The 23,926-nt window shown below is 39.7% G+C and overlaps 1 protein-coding gene across 1 annotated transcript in view; it reads left to right on the top strand.

Annotated features, from left to right (window-relative positions):
* Window positions 1-23,926, top strand: part of DLGAP2 (DLG associated protein 2) — a gene marked incomplete at its 3' end in the record, with an annotated part of 83,400 nt that overhangs the window by 5,489 nt on the left and 53,985 nt on the right. The window contains exon 2 of the mRNA XM_082301708.1: window positions 12,512-12,723. Coding sequence (XP_082157834.1) covers window positions 12,512-12,723 — 212 coding nt within the window. The remainder of the gene's footprint in view (window positions 1-12,511; window positions 12,724-23,926) is intronic.

Genomic DNA, 23,926 nt, shown 5'->3' with positions numbered 1-23,926 from the left:
TGGGGTAAACATACCACAAGGTACAGTGAATGAGTCAGCACTAAAAAAGGAAATAGCATGTTGTTCTAAAAATGGCTTCAACCCACTCCTGTCTTCCTAGTGCATTTAAGTACGAGCGTCATCAGTTACAGCAGAGGCACTGCAAAGCATGTGGGTAGTATTGTTAGCTCTGTACTCTGCAGAATGAAAGAAGAGCACAGAGTTCGTCTCTTTAAAAGAGAAAAAGAAAAAAGCAGCAGTTTCAACAAGGCTCTTTGCTGGTTTAAGTAAAGCCTACGTGGAGAAAATCTTTGAGGACAAGCTCATGGATAAATAGGCCTTAAGCCCTCAGCTACATTTTCCCAGGAACTCTACCGGGGATAGGACAAATTCCCACAAATGAAACCACTGCCCATGTGGGGCACACAACTGCTTTGCACTCTCCCTCTGGTTTGCAAGGATGGGTGGATTTGAACTCAATACACTTTTCTCAGCACTTCATCTTTGTGAAACTAGATTGTGTCTGTTTGCTTGACATAAAACCCTTGCATGAACTACAGAAATTACATCCAGTCCTCTCCCAGTGAGTACACACTGTGGAGCTAGCCAGAGCTAGCCATAGCTAGCAGACTTTTGATACTCACATCCAAATTACTATCATCCACACTGCCTTCACAATGATTTATGATCAGCCACCACTCAAGAATTAACTGGGTTGTTTCCACAGCAGGAAAAGCTAGTATAGACAGTAGGGTAGCAGGGCAGTCTGCATCCTAAATCAACATGGACAAATGCTATACCATTTGGTTTTCTACAGCTCATTACAGTCCCACAAGGATGTCTCAGCTACCCCTATGCCCTTCCAGTCAGCAGTGGAGATGTGCAGAACAGACAGGTAGTGCCCAGACAATCAGGGAAATGATGGGACAGTTTTTGCCCCACGGTCCATTCACAGTGTTAAAGTCAGCCTGCAACATCTTGTGGAGCATTACATAAAAAGGAGTAATAATGCTTACTCTTCCCTGTATTTACAGAATGCTGATGGTTTTGTGTATCACAAATCCCAGAATACTTAAATCCCCTTCCAAAGGAAAAGAAAAAGAAAAAAGAAAGCTTCCATGCCCATATACTAGAATCCTCACATTGGCTGGAATGAATTGCTGAAACTTTTTTCCAAACAAGAGTAGAAAGATTTCAGAGCTAGCATTTTCTGAAAGCTGCCAGAACATGTCCCTATTACAGTGGAAATTTCAAAGCTATGAGTAGAAAAGGGAGGCCGTGATCCCACTACCTTTTAATCAGGGGGAATTGTCCTCCTTTATAATGTTAGAAGTGTGTTCCCAAATTTTTTTTCAATGTTCACTTCACTGAAGCCGAAGGCTGACCTTTGCAGTTGTTACTCAAAGGTGTCACTGGTTCTGAAGAAGTTTTCATACAGGAGTAGCTTACTATTATATACTCTCAGGCCACCAGCCGAAGGAGACTGCCAGGAACATGGACTTGGGGCTGTAGTGCCTACACACTCTCCTAGGCCACAGGCGTGCTGTCTAAGGCAGACCCAGCTCCTCTCTTGAGTAGTCCATGCCATTTTTCCTGCAAAGGGGTGACTGTAAAAATGGTGAAGTATTCACAAATGTTGCTTTGGTTTTGTTTTTGTTTTTTCTGGGTTTGGCCATCTTACAATTCTGTGCTTAAAGGCTGTTTTTTAAAGTGGCATTGCAAATGTGTTTAAATAGCTCATCATCCATATGGACAAGTTTCCTGGTACTTCGGTAGGGAAACACTTTTTGAAAAGTATGCAGATAGTTAAGCATTACGTAGTAGATAGACAGGAAAAATAATACTCATTTTGCCCTGGAAGCTAATTAATTGCAGTCATCTGGACTTAACTGCTCAAAACATTTTATCAATCATTAGTTAAAATCAGAAAAAATTGATGAGAGGCAAATATATCTATTAAATAGCCTTTAAAATCATTTGTGTTTTAAAGACATACTGTTTTTTCAGTAGTAGACCTACAACAAACTGGAAAAAAGCAAAAAACGTGATATAATTTCCTGCTTCAATTAAATAAGACGCTGTTTTCTACAGGCCACTTTCTGGGTCAGCCCTGCATATGCTGCCTTTTAGGTTCATCCCTCTCTAGCCTTATAATAGCTCTGCAACACTGGAGTCCTTGCTCCTTAGTCTCTGTGGTTTCAGAGGTGCTGTGCATTGTAAGTATGTTGGGAGCACCTCTCCTTTTCTTCCATTTATGGACATTTTTTTCTCTTACTTTATACTTCTGTAACTTTGAATGGTCTGTGGAGTGTTTCCCGACTCAGAAAAACCTGTGGTCAGCTTCAGTTGCTGATGCTGTGGTTCCCTGGGCCTTGTCAGCTGCCCATCCATCAGGCAGCCCAGCTGGCAGGTGTACTCCTGGCTCCCCTTCACCTGTAGTAAGAGACAGGCTGCAGTCCTGTTTAGGTCTTTAGCCTTTTGATGCTTGGTTTCAGCAGAATTTGCATTTAATTCAATTTATGGAGAAAGGTTTAAAGGAAAATGCATCTATGAGCTGGCCTAAAAAGGCAAAGACATAAGAAAACAAACTCTGGGTGCAAACTTTCTTTCTTGGCAGAAAAGCTGCTTGTTGTGGCATGCATGCAGAGCTCCAAGTTTTGATCTTTGATGTTTCTGTAAACTTCCATTAGTAAAATAATTGCTACCTTATCATCTATTCTATCAAACTGCATAGTGTCAGGATGGTTTCCCTGGCACTGCATCATGATCCTCAGTACTGTTATGTGGTTCAGCCGGTCTCGGCATTGTTTTCATCCAAGCTAGCCAATATTTTCCTAAACTCCTTCTGGCACACTGTTGGTTCTGTACTTAGCACAGGCTAGGGAGCGTTCCTGGTAGCCACACTCTTGCAGAGGTAAAGGTTGCTCCACAGCACGGGAGTGAAGTGCTGCAGGGCAGCAACCTCCAGGCAAGGCAGTGGCTCTTTTCTGACCTGTTTGCCCAGCCCTAAGGTAGTCACCACAGCATTTGCATCCTTCTCTCTCCCGAGTTCTTATGGCTGTGCAGTAGCACAGTGAGTTGGAGCAACTCACCAGCTCAGCTGAACACTTATCTTTACTTATCCTTACTGCTGTTAGGGTAATTTTTCAGGTAGCACTCTAGGTCACTTGACCATTACTAGCGTTGCTTGAAAAGCTGAGTATTGCTTAAGGAAAACCTGCCCCACTGAAATTAATGGCAATATGATTTTAAAGTGGCTTGAGCTGACCACAAAGCAGTGTCCTTGATCACATCCCAAAGGAAATATGCAGCCAAATGAAACACAGGTTTCTTGGGTTTGTGGTCTTTTTTCCTGCTGATTTTGCGTCTTAGGTTGAGAAACTATAAAAGCTCTGACACAAGATCTCAGTATGCCAGACTTAGCAGGCTAAAATCACCTACAGTGTGGACAAGCCCATGACTGCTGTCTGACTGCACCTTGCTCTACCATGTACAAGCAGCACAGAGTCCTGAGGGTCCCAGAGAGACCCAACAACACAGCAGAGAATTTGCAGGTGGCTGAACTGCAAGGATCTGTGCCATCAGTATGAGCACAGATGGTAATGGGGTGGGAATTTGGCCCACTTTCATCCAAACAGCATAAACAAAGCCACAAAGTCCTCACAACACCAATTACAGTATTTAGCCATAGCTGAATTATAATTCACGTTGTTGCTGGAGAACCAGTTAGGAAACATAGTGCTGGTTCTTTCTCTTTTTTTCTTTTTAATTCATCTTTTGTGAGATATGAGTTATAAAACATTATTTAAATGAAAAGAGCACAGTTCTTTAGAAAACAGGAGTTGACTAAGCAATTTTAGTACATTGGACAGAAGTCTTCTTTCCTTCAAGGGTTGCTTAGTGCAGTTTGCTTGGAACTCCACGTGAGAGAATAGAATCAGACAATAAATAATGCTGGCAATGATCTGCCTTTTTGAACATCTCCCAGCTGGAATAGTCGGCTTGTATTCTATCATCTGCATGGGTGTACAGATTATTACCAAATCCCAAATTGCTGAAGTTGTTTTCAGCCTAATGTAAAGTACATATTGTTTGGGATCTCTGTGATTTCCTTCCTCTTTCTGTAATACTATGGCTGTTCATAGCAAAGCCTGGAGAGAATGGCTGGCAAGGTAAAGATGACTCTTGTTTTCTCAAATTAGCTCCTGCCTTGATGGACAATGACAACACACCTTCAGGAATGCTGTAAGAACTCTCTGTGCTTCTGAGCTGTCAAGGAGTTCAAGGAGTAGAGGGTGGCATGTGAAAATTAAAGCTAATTATGAAGAATGACATTGTTAGTGGTGAGGAAGAGTCCCTGGCATGTTTTGTAGAGATTTTTCAATGACTTCATTGCATAATTCATGTTCTTTACACAATGAATCAGCACATTAAAAAAAAAAAAATAAAAAAGCCACGCAGAAGAAACTAGTCAAAAATGTGCACCAAGAATTGTGGTGAGTTGTAGACACAAGATTAGCTACAGAGGAAACAAACTTCTATTTTCATATACTGCACTCTTCCCTCCCGCAAAAATCCTGAGCCACAGGGTTGAGTCCACAGCCAGTAAGCAGGGAAATGTCTTAGTGCCATTAACTTCAGAAATATAATATTGTAATTGCTTGGTGTTCTTTCTTCAGTGAAAGTTTTGAAAACACAGGAGGTCCAGCTCCCATCTCCCACTAGTTTCAAGGAAACTTTCTACCATTGCAAAAAAACATCTCCCCGCCTGCGTTCCAAGATTGTCATTTACTTTCATCTACTTGCAGCTGTGCACAAAGGCTGTTTTTCTGAGGCTCCTTGAAGAAAACATGATTTAAGAGAAAACCTCTTACCTGCATTTCAGATTGTGGCATCTTCTTGAGCAGGCTGAGAAAGCATAAACTTACAAAAATTATGTGTCTCCAACACACTGTTTCGTATCTTATCCTTCTTCACATCATCTATAGTCTAATTCCATGCGCAGATAGCTTCTGCTTCTAGGAAAATGTGAAATTTTTATTACTAAAATAAGATTTAGGTCAAAATTAATATTTCAGTGCATTTTATATCTGCATGCTAATTAGATTTCACAGAACTCCTATGAGGTAGGTAATCCTCCCTTTAACCTTTGAGAATGAGAAATATGAAGAAGTGATAGCCATCTCCCTCAACTGAAGCCATTTATTTAGAAGAGTTTCATTTTAGATAGTAAACTGATATGCAGGTTTTAAGCAGATCAGCAGTTTAGTCATGGAACATCTCTAAAATTCTGGGACCTGTGAGCCAATGCCATAGAAGTGGGTGGAACAACAAGAACAGATCTGTTTTGAAATGTTGATGGCTGTTGCCATTTTGACTGTTTTAGCTAAATCTTAAACTGAAATTTAAAAAATCAAATTAACAGTGGTCAAAGTCCAGAAGAATGAATATTTCATTGTTTCTTCCAGTTTTGTTGTCAGTATTGCTGTAGTGGTTTGGTCCAAAATACTCATTACTGTTTACCTTCTGTGAGATAAGAATTAGGAGAAATGCAAAGCAGGCACCAAACTTGAAAGAATATAAAAAAGTTTATTAACAGACCTAAAAGAAGAAAAAAAATTATACCACACCTTCAGAACACTTCTCCTCCCCCTACCTTTCTCCCTTCTCCCAGAGACAATGTAAAAAGACAACCCTTAAGATGTTCAGTCTGTTTACCACTTCCATAATAACCTTGTTCAGTCTGTTTAGGAAGAGGAGTCTCTCTTGCTCATGCTATGGAGGAATTATCACAAAGAGACAGCCGCCCGGGTTGGTTCTCTGTTCGCCTTATGTGAGAGTCCCCTCCCACGACTTGCAGCTTTTCCCACAACTGCTTTCGAGGATCCACTCTTGAAGTTTTTTGGGGTACAATTTTAAGGTTGAGCCGTTCAGAAACAAAAATTCTCTTCGCCCATCTCTGGGAGCATTTCATCTCTAAGAACAGAGGCCCTTCTCCTTCCCTGGGAGCAAAGGGTCTTCCTCATCTTCATCATTAGGACTATCTCTGGGAGCATCTCTAGGGACTGAGGTTTTCTCCTTTCCCATTTGGAGCAAAAGTCCTCATTGCTTCCATCTCTTCCTGTTCAAATTTCTCATGAAATTACAGCTGCGTCAGCATCTGCCTATCTCAGCACAGGTGCTTTTGCTAACAAGCACGAGTTGAGCACTCCACCCCCCATGCCTTCATGAAATTACAATGGGTACTCTGAGGTATCATAGCTTTACAACAGAATTTCAGCTTTAAGCATCTCCTCTTTCTCTTTCCTCAGGTTTTCAGCTCTTCATAGCATTAAAAGGGTTAATCTCACCTAGGCCTTGCAGCTGGAATGTGGCTTATCGCTGTTGGTCACATGATCTCTGCCAGACATTGGTGGGCAGCTTCAGCTGAATCTTGGCCGAAGTGGAGATGGGGAGCCGAGCTGCTCCGGCTGCCCACAGCAGGACTGTGGGAGGGTTCCGCGGGTGGAACAGGGGCCATCGGCTCCAGGATGGCTGGGCTGGGCCACGGCGGCCCCCGCACGGGGCCCGCAGCCACCTGTCCCAACACCGGAAATGAGACAGAGCTGGGGGGGGGGGGGTTGTCTATTCTTAAGTGTGGATCACAGAGGAGGTCACAATTTTAAGTGGCTCAAAGAATTGTCCATATTTAAACTGGCCAGCTGATAGATTCTGTCAGGTCAGGTCACAGAGGAAGCTGTAAGCACCCCTTTGAAAGAACATCACTTCCAGGACTATGCTTTGCTAACTCATGACAATTGCTTAGATACAAGATTAGATATCCACACTCCTAGAATTAGCTTTAGGGAGCCTAGGTTACCTAATTCTCATCAGATATAAGGAAAATCTTTTTCCCCCTGAGTGTAGTCAAACATTGGAACAGGTTGCCTAGAGAGGTCGTGGCATCTTCATCTTTGGAAGCCAGTTGGACACAGTCAAATTATCACTGAATATCCTGAGCTGGAAAGGACCCACAGGGATCACCGTGTCCAACTCCTGGCCCTGCACAGGGCCATCCCCAAGAGTCACACCATGTGCCTGAGAGCATTGTCCAAACTCTTCTTCAGCTCTGTCAGTCTTGGTGCTGTGGCCACTTCCCTGGGGAGCCCATTCCAGTGCCCAACCACCCTCCGGGTGAAAAACCTTTTCATGATATCTGACCTAAACTTCCCCTGACACAACTTCAGGCCATTCCCTCAGGTCCTGTCACTGGTCACCACAGAGAAGAGATCAGTGTCTGCCCCTCCTTCTCTCCTCACAAGGAAGTTGTAAGTGCAATGAGGTTTCCCCTCAGTCTCCTCCAGGCTGAACAGCCCAAGTGACCTCAGCCACTCCTCATACAGCTTCCCCTCAAGGCCCTTCACCATCTTTGTAGCAGTCCTGGGCAATCTGCTGGGCCTGACCATACTATGAGCAGAAGGCTGGACTAGAGACCTCCAGAGTCCCTTCCAACCGCAGGAATTCCATGATTTCTAGTTTGTTCTGTAGTTTTGTTAAATCTATCTCTATTTTCCCTGACAACATGCTGTTGTTTACACACAGAATCTATGAATTAAATTTTCTTTTTTGGGAATCAGGGGACAGACTTGCTGCTGCAGTCCAGTTAGGGATTCAAAATCCTTCTCCTGTCAGGTCTGGTCTGAGCACAGTCAGTACAACAACAGGAAGAATAGAAACAGAATCATTTGGATTGGAAATTACCTTTAAGGTCATTGAGTACAACTGTTAACCCAGCACTGCCAAGTCTACCACTAAACCATGTCTCTAAGCGCCACATCTTTTAAATACCTCCAGGGATGGTGATTCAACCACTTACCTGGGCGGTCTGGCCCATTTTAATAAAATTAAAACACAGTGTAAAATGTATGATATATTAAAGAAGAAAATTAAGAACTATAGTCACACAAATATGTACTGTTTCTATAAGAGGGAGATAGAAATAAGATTTCGATTAAAATTCAGAAATAATCACCTTCGTGACCATTTACTGGTCATGTGACACTCTAGGTATTTAGCCAAAAAAATTAGTAGCAAGGGGTATTTTAAGATATGAACTTCTAACAAAGACCAAGAATAGTGACATTTAATCTAAAGCAAGGAAATTTGTTTTTATAGTAACAAAGTTTCTAGAATACCCACTGTGAAGATGACAGTTCAGTTTCTCCCTTAGTCTACAGAAGGTCAAACTTCATCTTCTAAGTTCCCTGAATTGCATTCTGAGCAGCAGGGTGTACATCAGTTTGGATCAAAGGTACTTCTTTCTTTGTTTAGAGGCTCCACAAGTTTTATCCAAACGCTCTTTTACATAAAATTCATGTGAGTGCTTGGCCTAGGGGCTATAACTAAGCTCCCTCCTTTCAGATAAATGCCTGATCACAAAGCTGCATCACACCTTTTTATGTACATGGAGTCCCTCTCTCCTAACCAGCCCTCCCCCAGCAATCTGTGAGTGCTTCATGAAAAGGCTGTGAGTGACAAAAAGAGGAGGAGAACATAACAGCTTATTTATGAGCCCTAGGTCATCTTCTTCCTGAGCTCTCCAAACATTATGGATTAGAAGATGAGCAAGAAAGTCTTCGACTTCCACAGCTATTTCATAACAGAAGGAAAGAATAAGGCTACTGTTCTTTTGAAAAAAAAGGAAAAAAAAAAAGAAAAGGAAATAAGAACATTTTTCTTCAGAAGATGATTTTAGGATCTGACTGGAAAATAACAGAAAGCCTTTCTGCTGCATGTAATCAGATACAGTAAGTCCAAGAAAGGAGAACTATTTGAGATTTTTCTTCACACTTTACATTTTGATTGCTAACTAGATGGACTTTTTGGATACTGCTTTGAAGGAACTAACTCTCTGAAATGCCTTTATGGGGAATTTAGCATCGCTCCTAAGGTTCTGGGGTTCACTATCACTTCAGCTTCGTAACATGTAGTAAGTGTTAGGTACCAAGTGTTTTATTATAATTGACCCTAGGTGATTAATGTAAGATATCAAAATGAATCTGTGGCTGGACAATTGAGAGATGTCAAATTTTCTGATCCTGGTGCTCCTTACAGAAACACTGAATGATGCTTATGAAGGACACTCATCCTCTTCTGTAATAGCTGTAACCATATCAGTAGCCAGACCTTGTCAGCCAGTTGTTCTTGCAGAAGGAAATTCATACAGTAATATGCAGTCTAACTCCTCTGTGGATAGAAACTACTAGGGATTCATGTTAACATCTAGAACAGAAGGAAGGCCTTTTTAGACATTATAAATATCAGCACTCATCACTATATGCAAGTAGATAAGTAGGGTAATTTTTCCAAATTAGCAGCTGCAAGACCTGCAGATGGGAATTTCAGGAGCTGGAAGCTATTGTAAGATAGAATTTCTGCAAGTTGTAAAGCCCTTTCCATATTTTGGAAGATGTATATTTAATGACCCTCATATATGATGTTAAATATTTTTGTTAATATCTCTAAATAAAAATCCTTCCTGCACTCGTATAATGCTTTTGCTTTTCTTTAAAGCTGTGTTGGGGTCTGAGATGGCCTGGATTTGGAAAGATTTTTCCAAGTATTTAACCTATCAGCTCAAGTAAATGAAGAACCAAGCTGAACTGGGACTCAAATTTTGCTTCTATTCTCAGTCCATGAGGACAAACAATGTCAAGGGCACTTTTTTTTTTTTAATTTTGAAGGTGGCAAAAAGACTCCAGCAGTTCTCCAAAGTTCTGGATGAAACCTTCTGAGAGAACACGTGGTCAAACTTCCTCACCAGGTTCCAGAAGAATTTTCACTGTGTTCATTGCACTGTGCTCCTTTGAATGGCTTAAGGGAAAAAATAACCCAACCAAACCCTGATATTTTAATTGTGAATAATGTTGTAACAACCATAAATGCTTCTGTGACAGCCAGTGAGTTGGTCTGATTAGAAAGGGATTCTTGTTGCCTTGGTGTGTACCATGAGCACATCACAAGCACAAATGGAGCAGCCCTTCTTTGGTTTTTAGCTTTGGTCTTTAGCTGTTATGTGAATTCATATAGCTTATGAATACAGAAAGCAAAAGAAATGCAATCAACAGAAAAAGTAAAGCACATAACTGTAAGATTTGTCCTTATCACAGTGAAGAAGCTTAATTTTTTAGATATTTTAATGTACAAAATCAGTCATTCCTGTCTTTTAAAATAAGATTGCAACTTCAATCAACAAATAAGCCTGTGCATACCCATTTAAATCCAGTCCTCATCTAGCTATTTGAACATGGAATTTCAGACAAAATAAAGTTGAGAAAGTAATAATTTTCTGCATTTGAGCAAGTAAAAGGTTAGTGATCAATGTCTTTTTAAACTTTCTATTTAATTATCTTTGAACTAAAATGAAGGAAAGATGTTTCAAGCCAAAATAATTATTCTATGAAAAAGTTATGAGGTTTATTTTAAGAAAATAATATTAAGACATGATAATTCAGCTTTAGTACTGAGAATTGAATGGTATCTCTTTTAGTGGGCCTATGTAGATGCCAGTAACTTCTTTTTCAGCATTTGGATTTTGGTTTTAGCCATGCTGACATACATTTCATAAAGGATATTTAAAAGTAAGAGTATGTTTGTATGATATCAACTAATAAAATAACTCTCTAATTCAGATTTTTGCAGCTGTTACTGTTGTCAGCTGTAGATTAAAAAATGCTTAATTAAATATATTCATTTTTAGTATTTTAGGAGACTGGCTATGACTACTATGACTGCATATAAATACCTTTTAGGTTGCATAGAATCATAAAAAACATTCCTGCAACATTAATCTTATACATACTGTGTCTTAGAAAAGAAACGAGGATCACATTTACAGGCTTCAAATTTGGGAAGATTTTCAATGCTTCCTTTCCAATCACTATCCAAAGGTGAATAATGTGAAAAGTTTGTTTCTTTGTATGATCTTACCCATATTTCACTCAGATTCATGCTCTGTCCTATTACTTTGTATAAGAATATTACTCTTTTTTATTCTCTGATAGTTATTTCTAACATTTTTCTGATATGTGCAATTATTTCATCTCTTCTTATCTGACTTCATTTTTCAGTCTTTTTTTTTTCTGTCTTAAGCTTGGGTTTTTTAGTTTAATATCTCTATTTTCACTTGTTCACCCCCTTTTAAAACTTCATTTCTCCCTTAATCCTCTTTTAGGACTCAAAGCACCAGGTCAGTTCACCTAATGGTGGCTAATTCATCTATCTTGAAAGGGCCATAAAGATGGCAAGCAGATCATGTTAGTTATTTAAACCCAATCTCCAAGACTGCTGAAACCAGTGGGAGCATTTGCTTCAGCTCCACAGTGAACTAACTCTGTCTATAGAAGGTCTCAAATAAGTTCGACTTGAAAATCTTTATTAGACATCCTGCTTTGCAGAAACTACATGTTTAACTGCAACTTCAGACTTATAGTATATTAGTAAATAAAGGCATTAAACTGCTTAATATAGATGGAATCATTATGTTGATAAAGGGTTTGATGCTGCCCAGGGCATCAGCCTTGGTCCACTGAAGAACTCTGTCGCATCCTTCTTTTTAACCATGAGTCCTTATAATGCATTTCAGAGAGTTGCCTATATCCTTTAAACTAAGTAAATACATAAGTGTGATTCTGGATTAGAGCCAGAGGACTCAGCACCTTGTAAGATTAAATAAAAGAAAAAAAAAGAAGAAAAAGCAATACTGGCAGAGACAAGCTTGCTGATTTTAATCATAGGCCTTAAAACAAGGCTGATTTCACTTTGGATTGAAGAATCCACTCCTGCTCAATTCTTTGGCAGTTTGTAATGGAGAGAGATGTCCATCCACCAGCTGTTGATTATCTGACTAATGATCTTACTATTTGGAAAACCACCTCAACTGCATAAAAGCAACTGCAACCCTGCAACCACACATATTATTTAAATGGTTGCATTCCTGATATATTACAGTCTCTATCAACTATTTTGCAGTTTCTAAATAGAAAAAAGACAAATTACCACTTTTTCTTTTTTCCCCACAGAAATTTGCCCTAAATCATAATCCTATCCATTTATGCGAAGATCATGGCTTTGTTTATCTTAAATATGTCATTCATACATCATTGGTAATAAACCCTGAAGTCCTCAGCTTTCATTGAGTTTTAGGTCTGAGATACCTGATTAACCTACTGTTACCAGTAAAATCTATGTGCAAACTTTAAGACGCTTCCTGCAATTTAGAGCTTGTCTACAAATAGATATTGCAGCTCAGCTCACAATCCATGATCATCGTTCCTTGGGTTCTAACATTTATAAACTGAAAATTTCCAGCTCTGTAGTTGAAGTTAAATGGCCAAATCATTTAGGGTTCTTAGAAATCTTATCATAAACTATCTGTTTCTGAAGAAAAAATAATTCATTTTTTGTCTTTGTAAAAGGAAAAATGTAAGGAAGTATTTAAATATATGAAAAGAATAAAGCACATTCTGTGTGTGTGTTTTATGGTCTCTGTTAGGTACCTCAGGATGAATGGGGAGGATACCCAGCTGGTGGGAAAGATGAAGAGATCCCGTGCAGAAGAATGAGAAGTGGGAGCTATATTAAGGCCATGGGAGATGAAGAAAGTGGAGATTCTGATACTAGCCCCAAGACATCGCCAAAATTAACAGTTCGACCAGAGTCATTATTAAAATCCATTGGGCAAAGACCACTCGGAGATCATCAAAAGTAAGCTTCACTACACTATGTTATACACCTTTCTGGAAGTTGTTGTGACTTGGATAACTTTTCTTTGTGTCTTATGGACAACGGTCAGCATCCATAGGAAAAAAAATTATCTGTGTTTAAAAGGCAATTTTGTGGCTTCATTTTAAATTAGGTACAGTTTCTTGTGATTAGTGGATGAAAACCTGACATCATCTTCCATCCCTGAAATAAACCTTCTACTTCAGAATGAGTTTGTTATGTTTACTAAAGGAAATATATGGGGTTTTTTTTGTCAAGAGTTCAAAGTTCCGGCTTTTTTCTCTAGAAGGGCTGGTTTATATTATCTTTTTTTATTTCATTGCTTTCTCTGAAATAGAAAATATACTCTATTCTACACTAGATATAATAGTAAATATATCATCGTACCATATATTGGGCATTTTACACCTTTTTTTTCAGTATAATGCTTTCTGTATCTTATCTGCTATACTCTATCATACACATTTAAACACGTTGTGGAAGATTTTGTTTTGACTGGGTTATTTTTCATTCAAACTACCTACAATATGGCCTATTAAATAACTAAAGCAAATCTTAAAACTATAGGGAAATATGTAGCTATATATCTTTTCCAATAGATCTTTATTTACCTTCCTTTTTATCTTTTCAATATATCATTTTATAAGTAAACTGTAAATATACCTGGGAGGAGAGGTTCAAAGTGATAGCCTGATTTAAAATCTGCAGATTCTGTTAATGTGACTGGGTGTTTCTCATGGCTTAGCAAATTCATCTTTTCACCTGGGACATAAACTAAAGAAATTGAGAGTGAAACCTTTGACCAAGTGTTGTTTATCGTTCTGTAGGTAATGCTGTATGGTTTACCATAGTGACTCACCTTTTCATAAAATAAAACAAAAACCTTAGGCAAAAATCCTTTTGACTTACTTAAATTGAATTATTTACCTTGCAATCTGCAAGAAAACCATCAACTTTGGCTATTATCAAAGAGAAGAGTTTCCAGCTTTACTGTTTCATATTGTACTGTCCCAGCCACTGTCTGGCTGTGTTCGGGGCACTGTTGTATACCAGGGATCATTCTCAGAGACAGTTTGGTTGCAGTAATCCCAGTTTTGGAGGGTATGTCTAAACTTATTCGTACCACAAACTAAAATCTTTTCTTAGACACTATTCTAACTTTCCAAGCACTTACACCAAATAAAATATATTCTATGTTGTTCTTTGTTTCCAGCTAAGACTGGGCCTCCCAAAAGGGAATCTGGGTAGCAGCACAAATTTTCCAGTGGGTGGCAGGTCTTCGTGCCTGCCCTAGACCACTACAACTTATAAACAGATTCAGACAGCAACTAAACATACATATTCAAATAAGGAATATATTTCAAGAAAGAAAGTACTCCTGATTTGTTAAATCCTGAAGGAAGGTGCTTACTAGTAGGTCAATCCCAAATGTTGTATCTTCTGTAATTTCTCCATGTATTGCAAATACACCACTCAAAATGTAATTGATTAAAGCAAGGGTGCACGGCTGATGCATGTACTGGGGTTGACAGCTGTGCTTGTTCATGGCCCCAGAGGATTTCATGGCATAGTTACCACTAACCAGTCAGAAAAGGAGGAAGCTTTTTGTAAGACTGTAAGATATTATTAGGGGCTCTGTTGAGAATTTGTCACTAACACTGGACTAGGAATAACTAAGCAGCCAGGCTGCTGATGACAGATATCTTTTAAGTCCTCAGCTTTTCCTTAAACTGAAGGGCAACACTTTGAATCTGCCAGCCTAACATACATGGGTTTTCCCAGGGAACTTCAAGCAGAAACGTGACAACTATTCTGGTTCTTGTAAGTCTTTCTAGCAAAAATCTACAGATTACAGCAATCCTAAAGCAGACAGAAAATTTCTTGTTGGACAGAAATACAAGGTGCTGATCCTAAACTTGGATTTTCACCACAAACCACCTCCTCCCAATATATCTGTCTCCCGGTCACTGTGGTTGCCTTTTCTGTCTGGAGGATTTCTTTGAAGGATATAGCAATGGATAATGATTATGGAGTCTTCCTGCCTCCTCCAGCATGGCTCAGTAATCCTTACTGCATGCCGAGCACCATTTGTACCACTGATCATGCTGCTGAACCAGAAGCCAGGGCTTTGAACAGCATTCCTGCATGTATAGCAGGGCTGAATAGCATTTCTGGCACATGTCATGAGAAATTACATAATTCAAGATGTCAGCTGCATTAGCTGGCTTTTTAGCTTGTTTACCCAGATGGAGGGAGCTAGTGCACAGAAATAAAATGGGGGTTTAATTCTCTTAGTCCTCTGCTTGGGTGACAGCATAGCTCAGAACTGAGGTCTGCAGAGCACCAGTAGACTTGTAATAAAAGCTGAATATTGATAGTTTTGGCAGTATAAAAACATTTATTGGCTGTAAAACAAAGGTAGATGGATTTCATAAGAAAAAGCCTAGTTTTCTATCACTATCCTGAATATGTTAAAATGAAAATTAGAACAGCCTTCACTTAACCTTCAACAGATGTTTGACATGTGTGCATGTTGCTCCTCTGAGTACTATTAGGCATCTTTGCAAGGATTTTTTTTCCCATTTAAATTCCGTTTATGCTTTGACAAAAGTAATCCCTATTTTACTGGTTTGCGTTGATCAAAGATTCAGCAAACTGAACATTAAAAGTTTCTAAACAATAAAAATGCATATTTGCATCTGAATAAATAAATACAAATAGGTAAATGTAAATGATATAATAGAAGCATCAAAATTCTGAAATAATCTCTTTTAAGTTGCTTTTGGAAAGGAGTATATTTTACTCCGAGCTGGAAAAAAAAATAAAAGGAAGTGCATAGTCTGCCACTGCTGGTTTATGCAGCTGTCAGAAGCAGGTCGTACACCAAACCACAGCCGTCTGATCACCACCTCTGTCACAGAGATAGCACAGCCAGCAGCATCCCCAGCACACCTGTAGCCTAGGCCACCTGTCACCTCTGGATAGTGCCAAGACATGGTTCAGACACCAGCTCTGTTAGATGTAGCCACTCTCACTGTAGGATAAGAAATCTTGGCCAAAGGGTCAGGTAATGGACCTGGCTTATTTGTGTGTATAGCTGTATAGCTCAATTTTTTCAGACTTTTCAAAAATGAAATGCACCTAAATATTGAGATTACTCACTGAAGAAAAATGAATTTCAATTCTTTCTTTATGAATGCTGTTTCAAAAAACTAAATAGTAGGTTGCACTACTTAGTCCTACAACATCAAGTTGAAGGCCAGTGTAATTTATTAGTATTATTAGGAAATTGCATTTGAGCAAAATATAATGCAATCAGACTTGCTGTTGTTCAGACAGGACACATACCTGAATCTGCTTCCTTTCAACTTTTTGTTTTCTTGGAATGGTGCCAGAAGTCCTATTTAATGTGAAAATTACATTGACTCTCAGTAACCCCGGAAGAAAAAAATGTTACTTTTTAAATTTTTTTTCTTTATTTTGCACTATTGATTATACAAAACTGTTCAGATGTCAGTTTTGGTATACTAGAAGTGAAATGCAAGCCCTTCTATTCAGTCCATTGTTTTCTGCTGTGCTGTGATGCTACTGAAGATGAAGTTAAACTGTGTTGGAAGGCAGTAGTTTGTAGAAGGTATGCCGTATACTGCTAGGAATTTTCATTTACAGTAAAGGTCAAAACAGCCAAACAATTTATAGAATGGATAGCTGAAACAAAGGGAGTGTCTGTCCCTGTCCTAAATAAGCTTTGTGCAATCCTGGAAGAGAGACTGTCCCACATGATTTGTAAGGGTATCCATCCAACCTACTAAATGTCATTTTTCTGTATTTATGACAAAACCAAGCAAAGCTTAGATGGAAGCATCAGAGACACTGGGATCCAGAAAGCAAAGCTGAAAATAAAATAAGAACTTGGTACTCTGGAATAGGAAAGCTATTCTGAAAAACTAAAGATAATATGGTTATTTGATGCATTTCATTTTCAGGGGAAAAGTACTTAATATACTGATTATGCAAATGAACAGAAAAACACTGTAGAAGTAGCAAATTCCATTTTCAGTATCTCCTTTTTGAAGTGTTGTGAAAGACTCTGAAAACCATCTCACCATTGAGTCAAAAGGAATAACAATAGCATTTAGTCCAAAGTAAATACACTCTATTTGGAAATCATACTGGTATCACTCACACAAATGAATAGTCATGCTGTGCTGAAGTTTTCCATTATGCTCTGAAGTGACTCACAGGAAGCTATGAAGATGAAATAGGTTAAGCTACAATAAAATAAATTCAGTGACAGCAATGTGTACTTTTGTTTTGTGAACCTCTAATGGGAGACTTTTCTGTTTCTGGTAGTCCAGAACACCTTAAGCTGATGGGCGGGCAGACAGAAAGATGTGTGAGCACAGAGGCAGTACAAAAATGTAGTGTTTTAATGAGGAAGGAAATCTGCCACAGTACAAATTATTTGGTGGACCGGGACAGTACCAGTGATACTTTGAGTTGTCTTGACAACCCAAGATTAAGTTTTTCACTTAATCCTCTACCAGATTTTTGCCACTGTATGGAATGAGTATCTTAAGTTATGAATCACACTCATAGAGAGAGCATCTTTGTGCTGTAGGTTGTTTACACCCATAGCACACCTGAAGAGCATGATGCATGTCCATATTTCAGCCACTCTTATTCACGGTCTGGTATCTCAACACAAAACACTTTATTAAGTATTTTAAGCTAATATGTCTAAAACCTGAAATGGTTGACATGTTTTCTGGGTTTATAGTAAACCAGAGAAAAAGAATGACCTTTTCACTGCTCTCCCTCTTTTCAGAGTGAGAGATTGCATCTATCCATTGCCATGCTAACTTAATGCTTATCTGGACTCTTATCCAAGGCATGCCCACATGTTCTGTTCTGTTCTGCAGAATTTGTTATGGCAACAAAAATGTTGCCAAAGCACACAGCAAGGGGATTAAACCACAACCAGATCTGACAGACCCCTTGGCTCAGCAGGAATCATGGAACAGCACAGGCTCCTCTAAGCCATATGGGAAACCTCCATTAATTTTTTTTTTCTGTTTGCAACCATTTGTGCTAACCATAACATGCTTGAACATGAGACATTGAAAGCAAAGAGGGAAGTTTGGAAGAAAGGCATGAGACCAGCCCTGTGGGTTTTCATCCATTTTTGCCCATGACAGTGCAGACTCCATTTTTGTTTAGTGCCAAACAAATTTGTGGGTATTTCTCCTAAGGCACACCCCTTGGCAAGTGCATACAGAAAAGGCTGTGGGTAACTGTGCACATGTGGGGGAGTGGGTGTGCTGCAAAAATGTCACATATTGAGAGTTAAAGCACACCTTCCTTGCTAGAGAAATTAATGTCCTCTTCCAACATTATTCATTGCTGTGCACCAGTGATGCAAGCCTTTTTCAATTTTTAAGGTAAACTTCAATTTTCCATTAACGCTTCTACATTTTAAATTAGGAATGGTTTTGAAGCCACTCCTGAGAAATATTTTTTAATAGAAGAGATGAGGGAAATCACTAGAAAAGGAACCCTCATCTTTTGTATGCTTTTTATTTATCTTTGGGTTTTTTTGCCCTCAATCTTCTGACTCTAAAAAGCCTCATTACACACTTCATTAGTAGCTTTCTGAGGCCCTGTAGTGTAGTAGCATCTACTCAGAGTCTCTGAGGGGTGAAATTGGAGATTTACTGAGGAGAGTTTGAGGGCTAATTACAAAGCCTTATCAACTAATAACGCAATCAGAGGGCCACGGGCATGGTGGTAGTGTTGTCTGCTGCAGTCAGTAAGATCTGGGTTAGATTAGTCTGCAGGGTTAAGAGAGAATGCTGATGAAGGGCAGACAGTCATCTGGCTACCTAGGAAACATCTTTTGTGGGGTCAGAAGACATCCCCATCTTCCTTTCCAGAATAATAGCAAATGCTCTTAAGCAGTGTTAGGCATCTTGGTCTCTGAGAAGTAGCACAGTGTTAAACACAGGGAGTCATTGAGCCCAGATCTCCTGCCTCATTTTAGTAAATACCAGCTTTTTGTTGTAGGGATGAAATGTATTACCCTGGGTTAGGGATGGAAGGGGGATCCTAAGGCTCTAAACAAAGTCCAGAGTCTTTTCAGGAATAAAGCAGGCTTTTCTCAGAAAAATGCAATTACATGATGGATTGGGGTGAAAATGCAGTAAGACTCAGGTCAATATCACAAGCACAAATTGTGACATCCAAGGGATACAGATATGCTTCTAGTTTTTGGTGCCTATTTGTTTCTGCTTCCAACAAATACGTTAGTTTTACTTTTCATTTGAAAAGGATCAAAAGCCGATTTTCTTATTTCTTTAGTTTTTAGCAAAAACTAAATAAGACTATAAAAGATGTGTACAGAAACTTCTTCAGGCAAGGATTTTAAAATTAAGATGCTTTTGGTTAAAAAGGCAGAAATTTTACATATATATATATATATTCACTTTTTCCAATTCTACTCAATTGCTTCTCAAGAAATTACATAGTCTCATTAATACCTTCAACTTCAGCATGAAGATCACTTATTTTCTTTAGATCTACTGGTTTTAATGGACTTACATGTGTGTTTAAATTAAGCTTATGCTCAGATGCTTTAATGAGCCCTGATAGTCTGTAGTGTACACTTGTTCTACCCAATTAGGGCTTTTTGCATGGTACATGTCTATGCACCAAAAGGGGGGAAAAAAAAAAAAAGTGAGATAGCTTCCTGAAGAAATTAATGAATATTTCAATTCCATAAATGGATTTAGGAGCATGCATCCAATATTTGAGTTCTGCTTAGATTCCCAGACCCATTTGCTGAACTGCTACATGATTCTTTAAATGCCCTTTAAGTTTTGGCCATAGCATCCACCTGAATTTTGTTGATGCTGACCAGCTTGTTGCCTGCTTGCAAGAATAAGCTCAAAATGTGATATTGGAACAAGACTTTTAGGATTAGCTACAGATTAGCTATATGTGTAAATCTGTCACCTTCTGGAAAGTTTAGTTTAGATTTCTCATATCCTACTTTTTTTATTACATTCACATTTTGAGTGACTAGCAATACAGGCTTGGTTTAGCCTACATCCTCTCTATCTTTGCAAGGAGTGATCAAACCACCAGACTGTTTAACGATTCTGATGATTTCCTCTCATTCTCTTCTGGTTCATGTTGTACCAAATCCCTAAACACTTACTGATGGTAAGAGTTCTCTCCTACCAGTGATTAGTAGGCATTTCATAAGGTTGAAAAGAGAAGTCTCCACCTCTTTCCTAGCATACTCCTGTAATAAATCAAATGTTCAATATCTTTCATGCATATTTTTTAAAAAGGTATGGGTCAGTGATGAAGTATCTAGGCATCTAAATAATTTCATTTGGCCCAAATTCTTATATTTGCCTAGTGATCAAAGAGAAGCTTCAGACTGGCAAATATTAGAAAAGAAATTCTTTACTACAGATAAATTTATGAGATTTATGTGCACTTTCAGTTTTCCAAAGAGCCAGAATAAATGTGCTATTTGAAAGGGAGAATCAGACTTAATGTCTACACTCTGAGTTCTCCAATGGGCTGCGTGCAGGCACATCTGGGCCCCTTTGCAGAGCTCTATTGACTGCAGCAGGGCTCCATGGAGATACAGTGTGACTCGCAGCTGCTATACAATGGCACTAGCTAAGGTTAATCATTAGATTCTGGTCGATGAGTTATTTCACGTACCTAAAAAGACATAGTTAAGATAGATCCAGATGGAGAAATGAATATCCATTGAAATGCAAATCTCTCAATAAAATAGGTTTTGATAACCACAGATACTTTGATAATCCTAATGCACCTCCCTTTTAGGCACCCAAGATGAATTATTTTACAAATTATATTTTTTTGTCCCAGAAAGAAACTTCTGAATTGCATATACTGATTTGAACGGGAGTGATTGTACTTTCTTTAATGTTCCCATTCATTCTCAGATTTTTGCACAAATGCAGGCATGATCATGAAAATAAAAAGGCACGATTTTAGAATATGGCAATTCTGAAAATTAATTTGATGGAACATGGACTTACTTTATATTGGATGCTCCCTGAATAAACCTGATAAACCCTTTCAGAGTCAGAAGGTGACCTTCTTGCTGCAACTTTTAGAGGCCTGAGAAGATGTTAATTCACTTTCAGTACCTTCTTGACCCAGGGTGCACTGGTGGCTGAACATTTGACAGAGAAGAGGTGCTCTGGGGAGTGATCACTATTTTGAATGTGAGTAGATCAAGGAATGACCTTGGGAAGTGTATGACATTTGCAGCATTTTTGGCATCACAATCACACTTTTTTAAGCAATGGTATTAGGTTTATGACAAAGTCTGTGATGTCAATCACTTATTAGAAAATAAAATGCAGACCATAAAGAAAAAAAACAACCCCAAACCAGTGTGATTGAGAGATCCCTTCTCAGGAGTTATATATTCCATGCTTCCCCTGGAATAGTCTTGGATGTCAAGTATTGCTGCCCAGGAATTAAATTTGCGGGAAGAAGTTAGGGTGCTTCTAGCTTCTACCTTGTACTCGGCACTAGTGATGCCACACTTCAATTCCTGTGTCCAGTTTTGGGCGCATCTGTCTTGGTTTGAAAGACAGGTGTCTGCTAAGGAAGGCAGGAGCCTCCCTTGGAATGGAAAATGCAACCCCCTTCCTTCCAAATTATTATAATTTTGAAATTAAGGGGCTTTCAGGCAAAGATATGAGGAATAGGAATAACAATTGTTTACTTATATACATATATACACATACATATATATATATATATATATATATATATATATATGTATAACAAGTCAAACAAACAACAATAACTATGGCAGTAACAGCAAACAATCACAAACCCAGTCCCAGCCTTCTCGGCTGTCGGGCCCTTTCCCCTCGGGTGCAGTTCCGCTCGCAGCCGGCAGGGGCGCTGGCGGCTCCCGGTGAGCAGGGCAGGTGCGATGGTTCCCCCGCGGCTGCAGGGGGCGCTCCGGAGCGAGCTCGGGAAACACGCGGCAATAAAGCTTCTTCACAAACCCCCTGGGGCAGCTAATCCCGGTGCCCCAAGCAGGACCGTCGGGAGCAGGAGGGATGAACACAAAGTCCCAGGTGATAGATGAGGTGTATCAAACTCCGGAGCTGCAGCGGAAACCCTGGGACTTCTCGGCAGTCAAGGGCTGCGGGGCTACAGCGAAACTAAGAGCTGTGGCAAAGGAATAGCGGGGGGAGGGCAGCCGTGGACCAGCTCCCAGCGAGGCAGGGAAAGGTAGGCTTGGGATCCCGGGGTTTTCCCTGAGGCACCCCAGCAGATGGTGAAAAGGTCCCTCATTTAGTAAGGTGGGGTGTTAGGGTCCCTGTGCAACAGCCGCTCCAGCGAGCAAGCTCCACTCACAGTAGGAGAAAGGCAGCAGAGAGCAGAAACCCACAGTGGCGATGAATTCTCTCCACAACCACAGCAGTGTTGCTGCCTGTTCTGAGCTTCCCCTCCAGCCTTTCTCCGCCTCCGAATGCCGAGAGAGCAAGAGCCCTAGGGGCTGTACCCGACCCCTTTTTCCCAGTTCAAATCTCGCGGCATCTCTGACCTACACAAGAGGACCCCAGGTGAGAGAGAGTAGCCAGCTGGACCCCTCCCCCTATGGCCAGGTCTTTTTGTCTCTCTTAAGTATGCAGTAATTTGTCCCCCTGCCAACATGTATGGGGAAAATTCTTTTAAGAGAAAAAAACCAAAAGGAGAACTCCTAAAACCCCAACACCCTCACTTCAAGAAGGAAACTGAGATGCTGGAGTGTGTCCAGACAAGCGCAGCAAAGCTGGTGAAGAATCTGGAGCACAAGTCCTGTGAAGAGTAGCTGGGGGAGCTGGGGTTGTTTAGCCTGGAGAAGAGGAGGCTCAGGGGAGACCTTTGCATTCTCTACAGCTGCCTGAAAGGAGGTTGTAGCCGGGGGGGGTCAGTGTCTTCTCCTATGCAAACAGTGACAGGACAAGAGGAAACGGTCTTAATCTGCACCAGGGGAGGTTTAGGCTGGGCATTAGGAAGAAGTTCTTCACAGAAAGGGTGATTGGGCATTGGAATGGGCTACCCAGAGAGATGATGGAGTCACTGTCCCTGGAGATGTTTAACGAAAGACTGGACATGGCACTCAGTGCCATGGTCTAGTTGACAAGGTCTACTTAGGTCATAGGTTTAACTTGATGATCTCAGAGGTCTTTTCCAACCTACTTGATTCTGTGATTTTGTGATATTTTTGTTGTTGTTTTGACCCTGGATTAGCTATAAGATGTAAAACCATGCCATTTTCTAATTCTTGCATTTCAAGCTGTCCTAAAAGTGAAACAATATTGTTTACCATACATACCTTTTCACCAAATAACTAAAAGATTTGCCTTCTGCAAAACATGCAATGGTTGCATAAGTCCTGGTGCAGTACTGTGTGTTGTAAATCTAGCTCACAGCAATACTTGTCATGCAGCAATGACAAGAGACTTCAGGAAACATGCCACAAACCATACTGGGTGTTCATCAGGGTCTGATCGTGGTGACAACAAAGGGTGGGCTCAGTGCTACACAAAGTGATAGATTTTGACTGAGTGGTGCAAGGTGCTGTGGTACACATCACAGTGGGGTTGCCTCAAATCCCGCAGCACCATATGTGAAGTCACCAAGCTACTTCAGATGCTATCCATGGTGCCATAAACTATCCAAAAGTTATATAAAACAATGGAATGCAGCAAAAAACCCCAATCAATGTTATCTATCTTTTATTTACAGAGTATCTTACTCCTTTTACAAATACACCATTGATATAAAAGGAAATAGATGGTTAAATATTATATTGCTGAAGATGAGGAAATAAGGGTCTTTCCGTTATCATTAGTTAATGGCCTTCCTTTATCATTAGTTAATGTGTTATTGCAGCCATTGAATTAGCTTGCATTTTTGTTCCTTTCATTAAAATGTGTTCTAAATAGCTCTCTGCTTTTCCAAGTCTTCTGGCCTAAGTTGCGAAAAGAATTAAGTTTCTTCCTATATTTTTGATGTATGGAATCCTATTAAGTATGACTAAAAGATAAGGAATAACAGAAATTTAAATTGGGGGTTTGGAGTCAAAAGAATTGTAAAAAATCATCCTTTTTTTTCTTTGTGTTTAGGG

This window comes from Coloeus monedula (assembly GCF_965178545.1).
Source record: "Coloeus monedula genome assembly, chromosome: 2".
Classification (NCBI taxonomy): Eukaryota; Metazoa; Chordata; class Aves; order Passeriformes; family Corvidae; genus Coloeus; species Coloeus monedula.
Note: the sequence above shows the minus strand (reverse complement) of the source record. Positions and strands in the feature narration are given on the sequence as shown.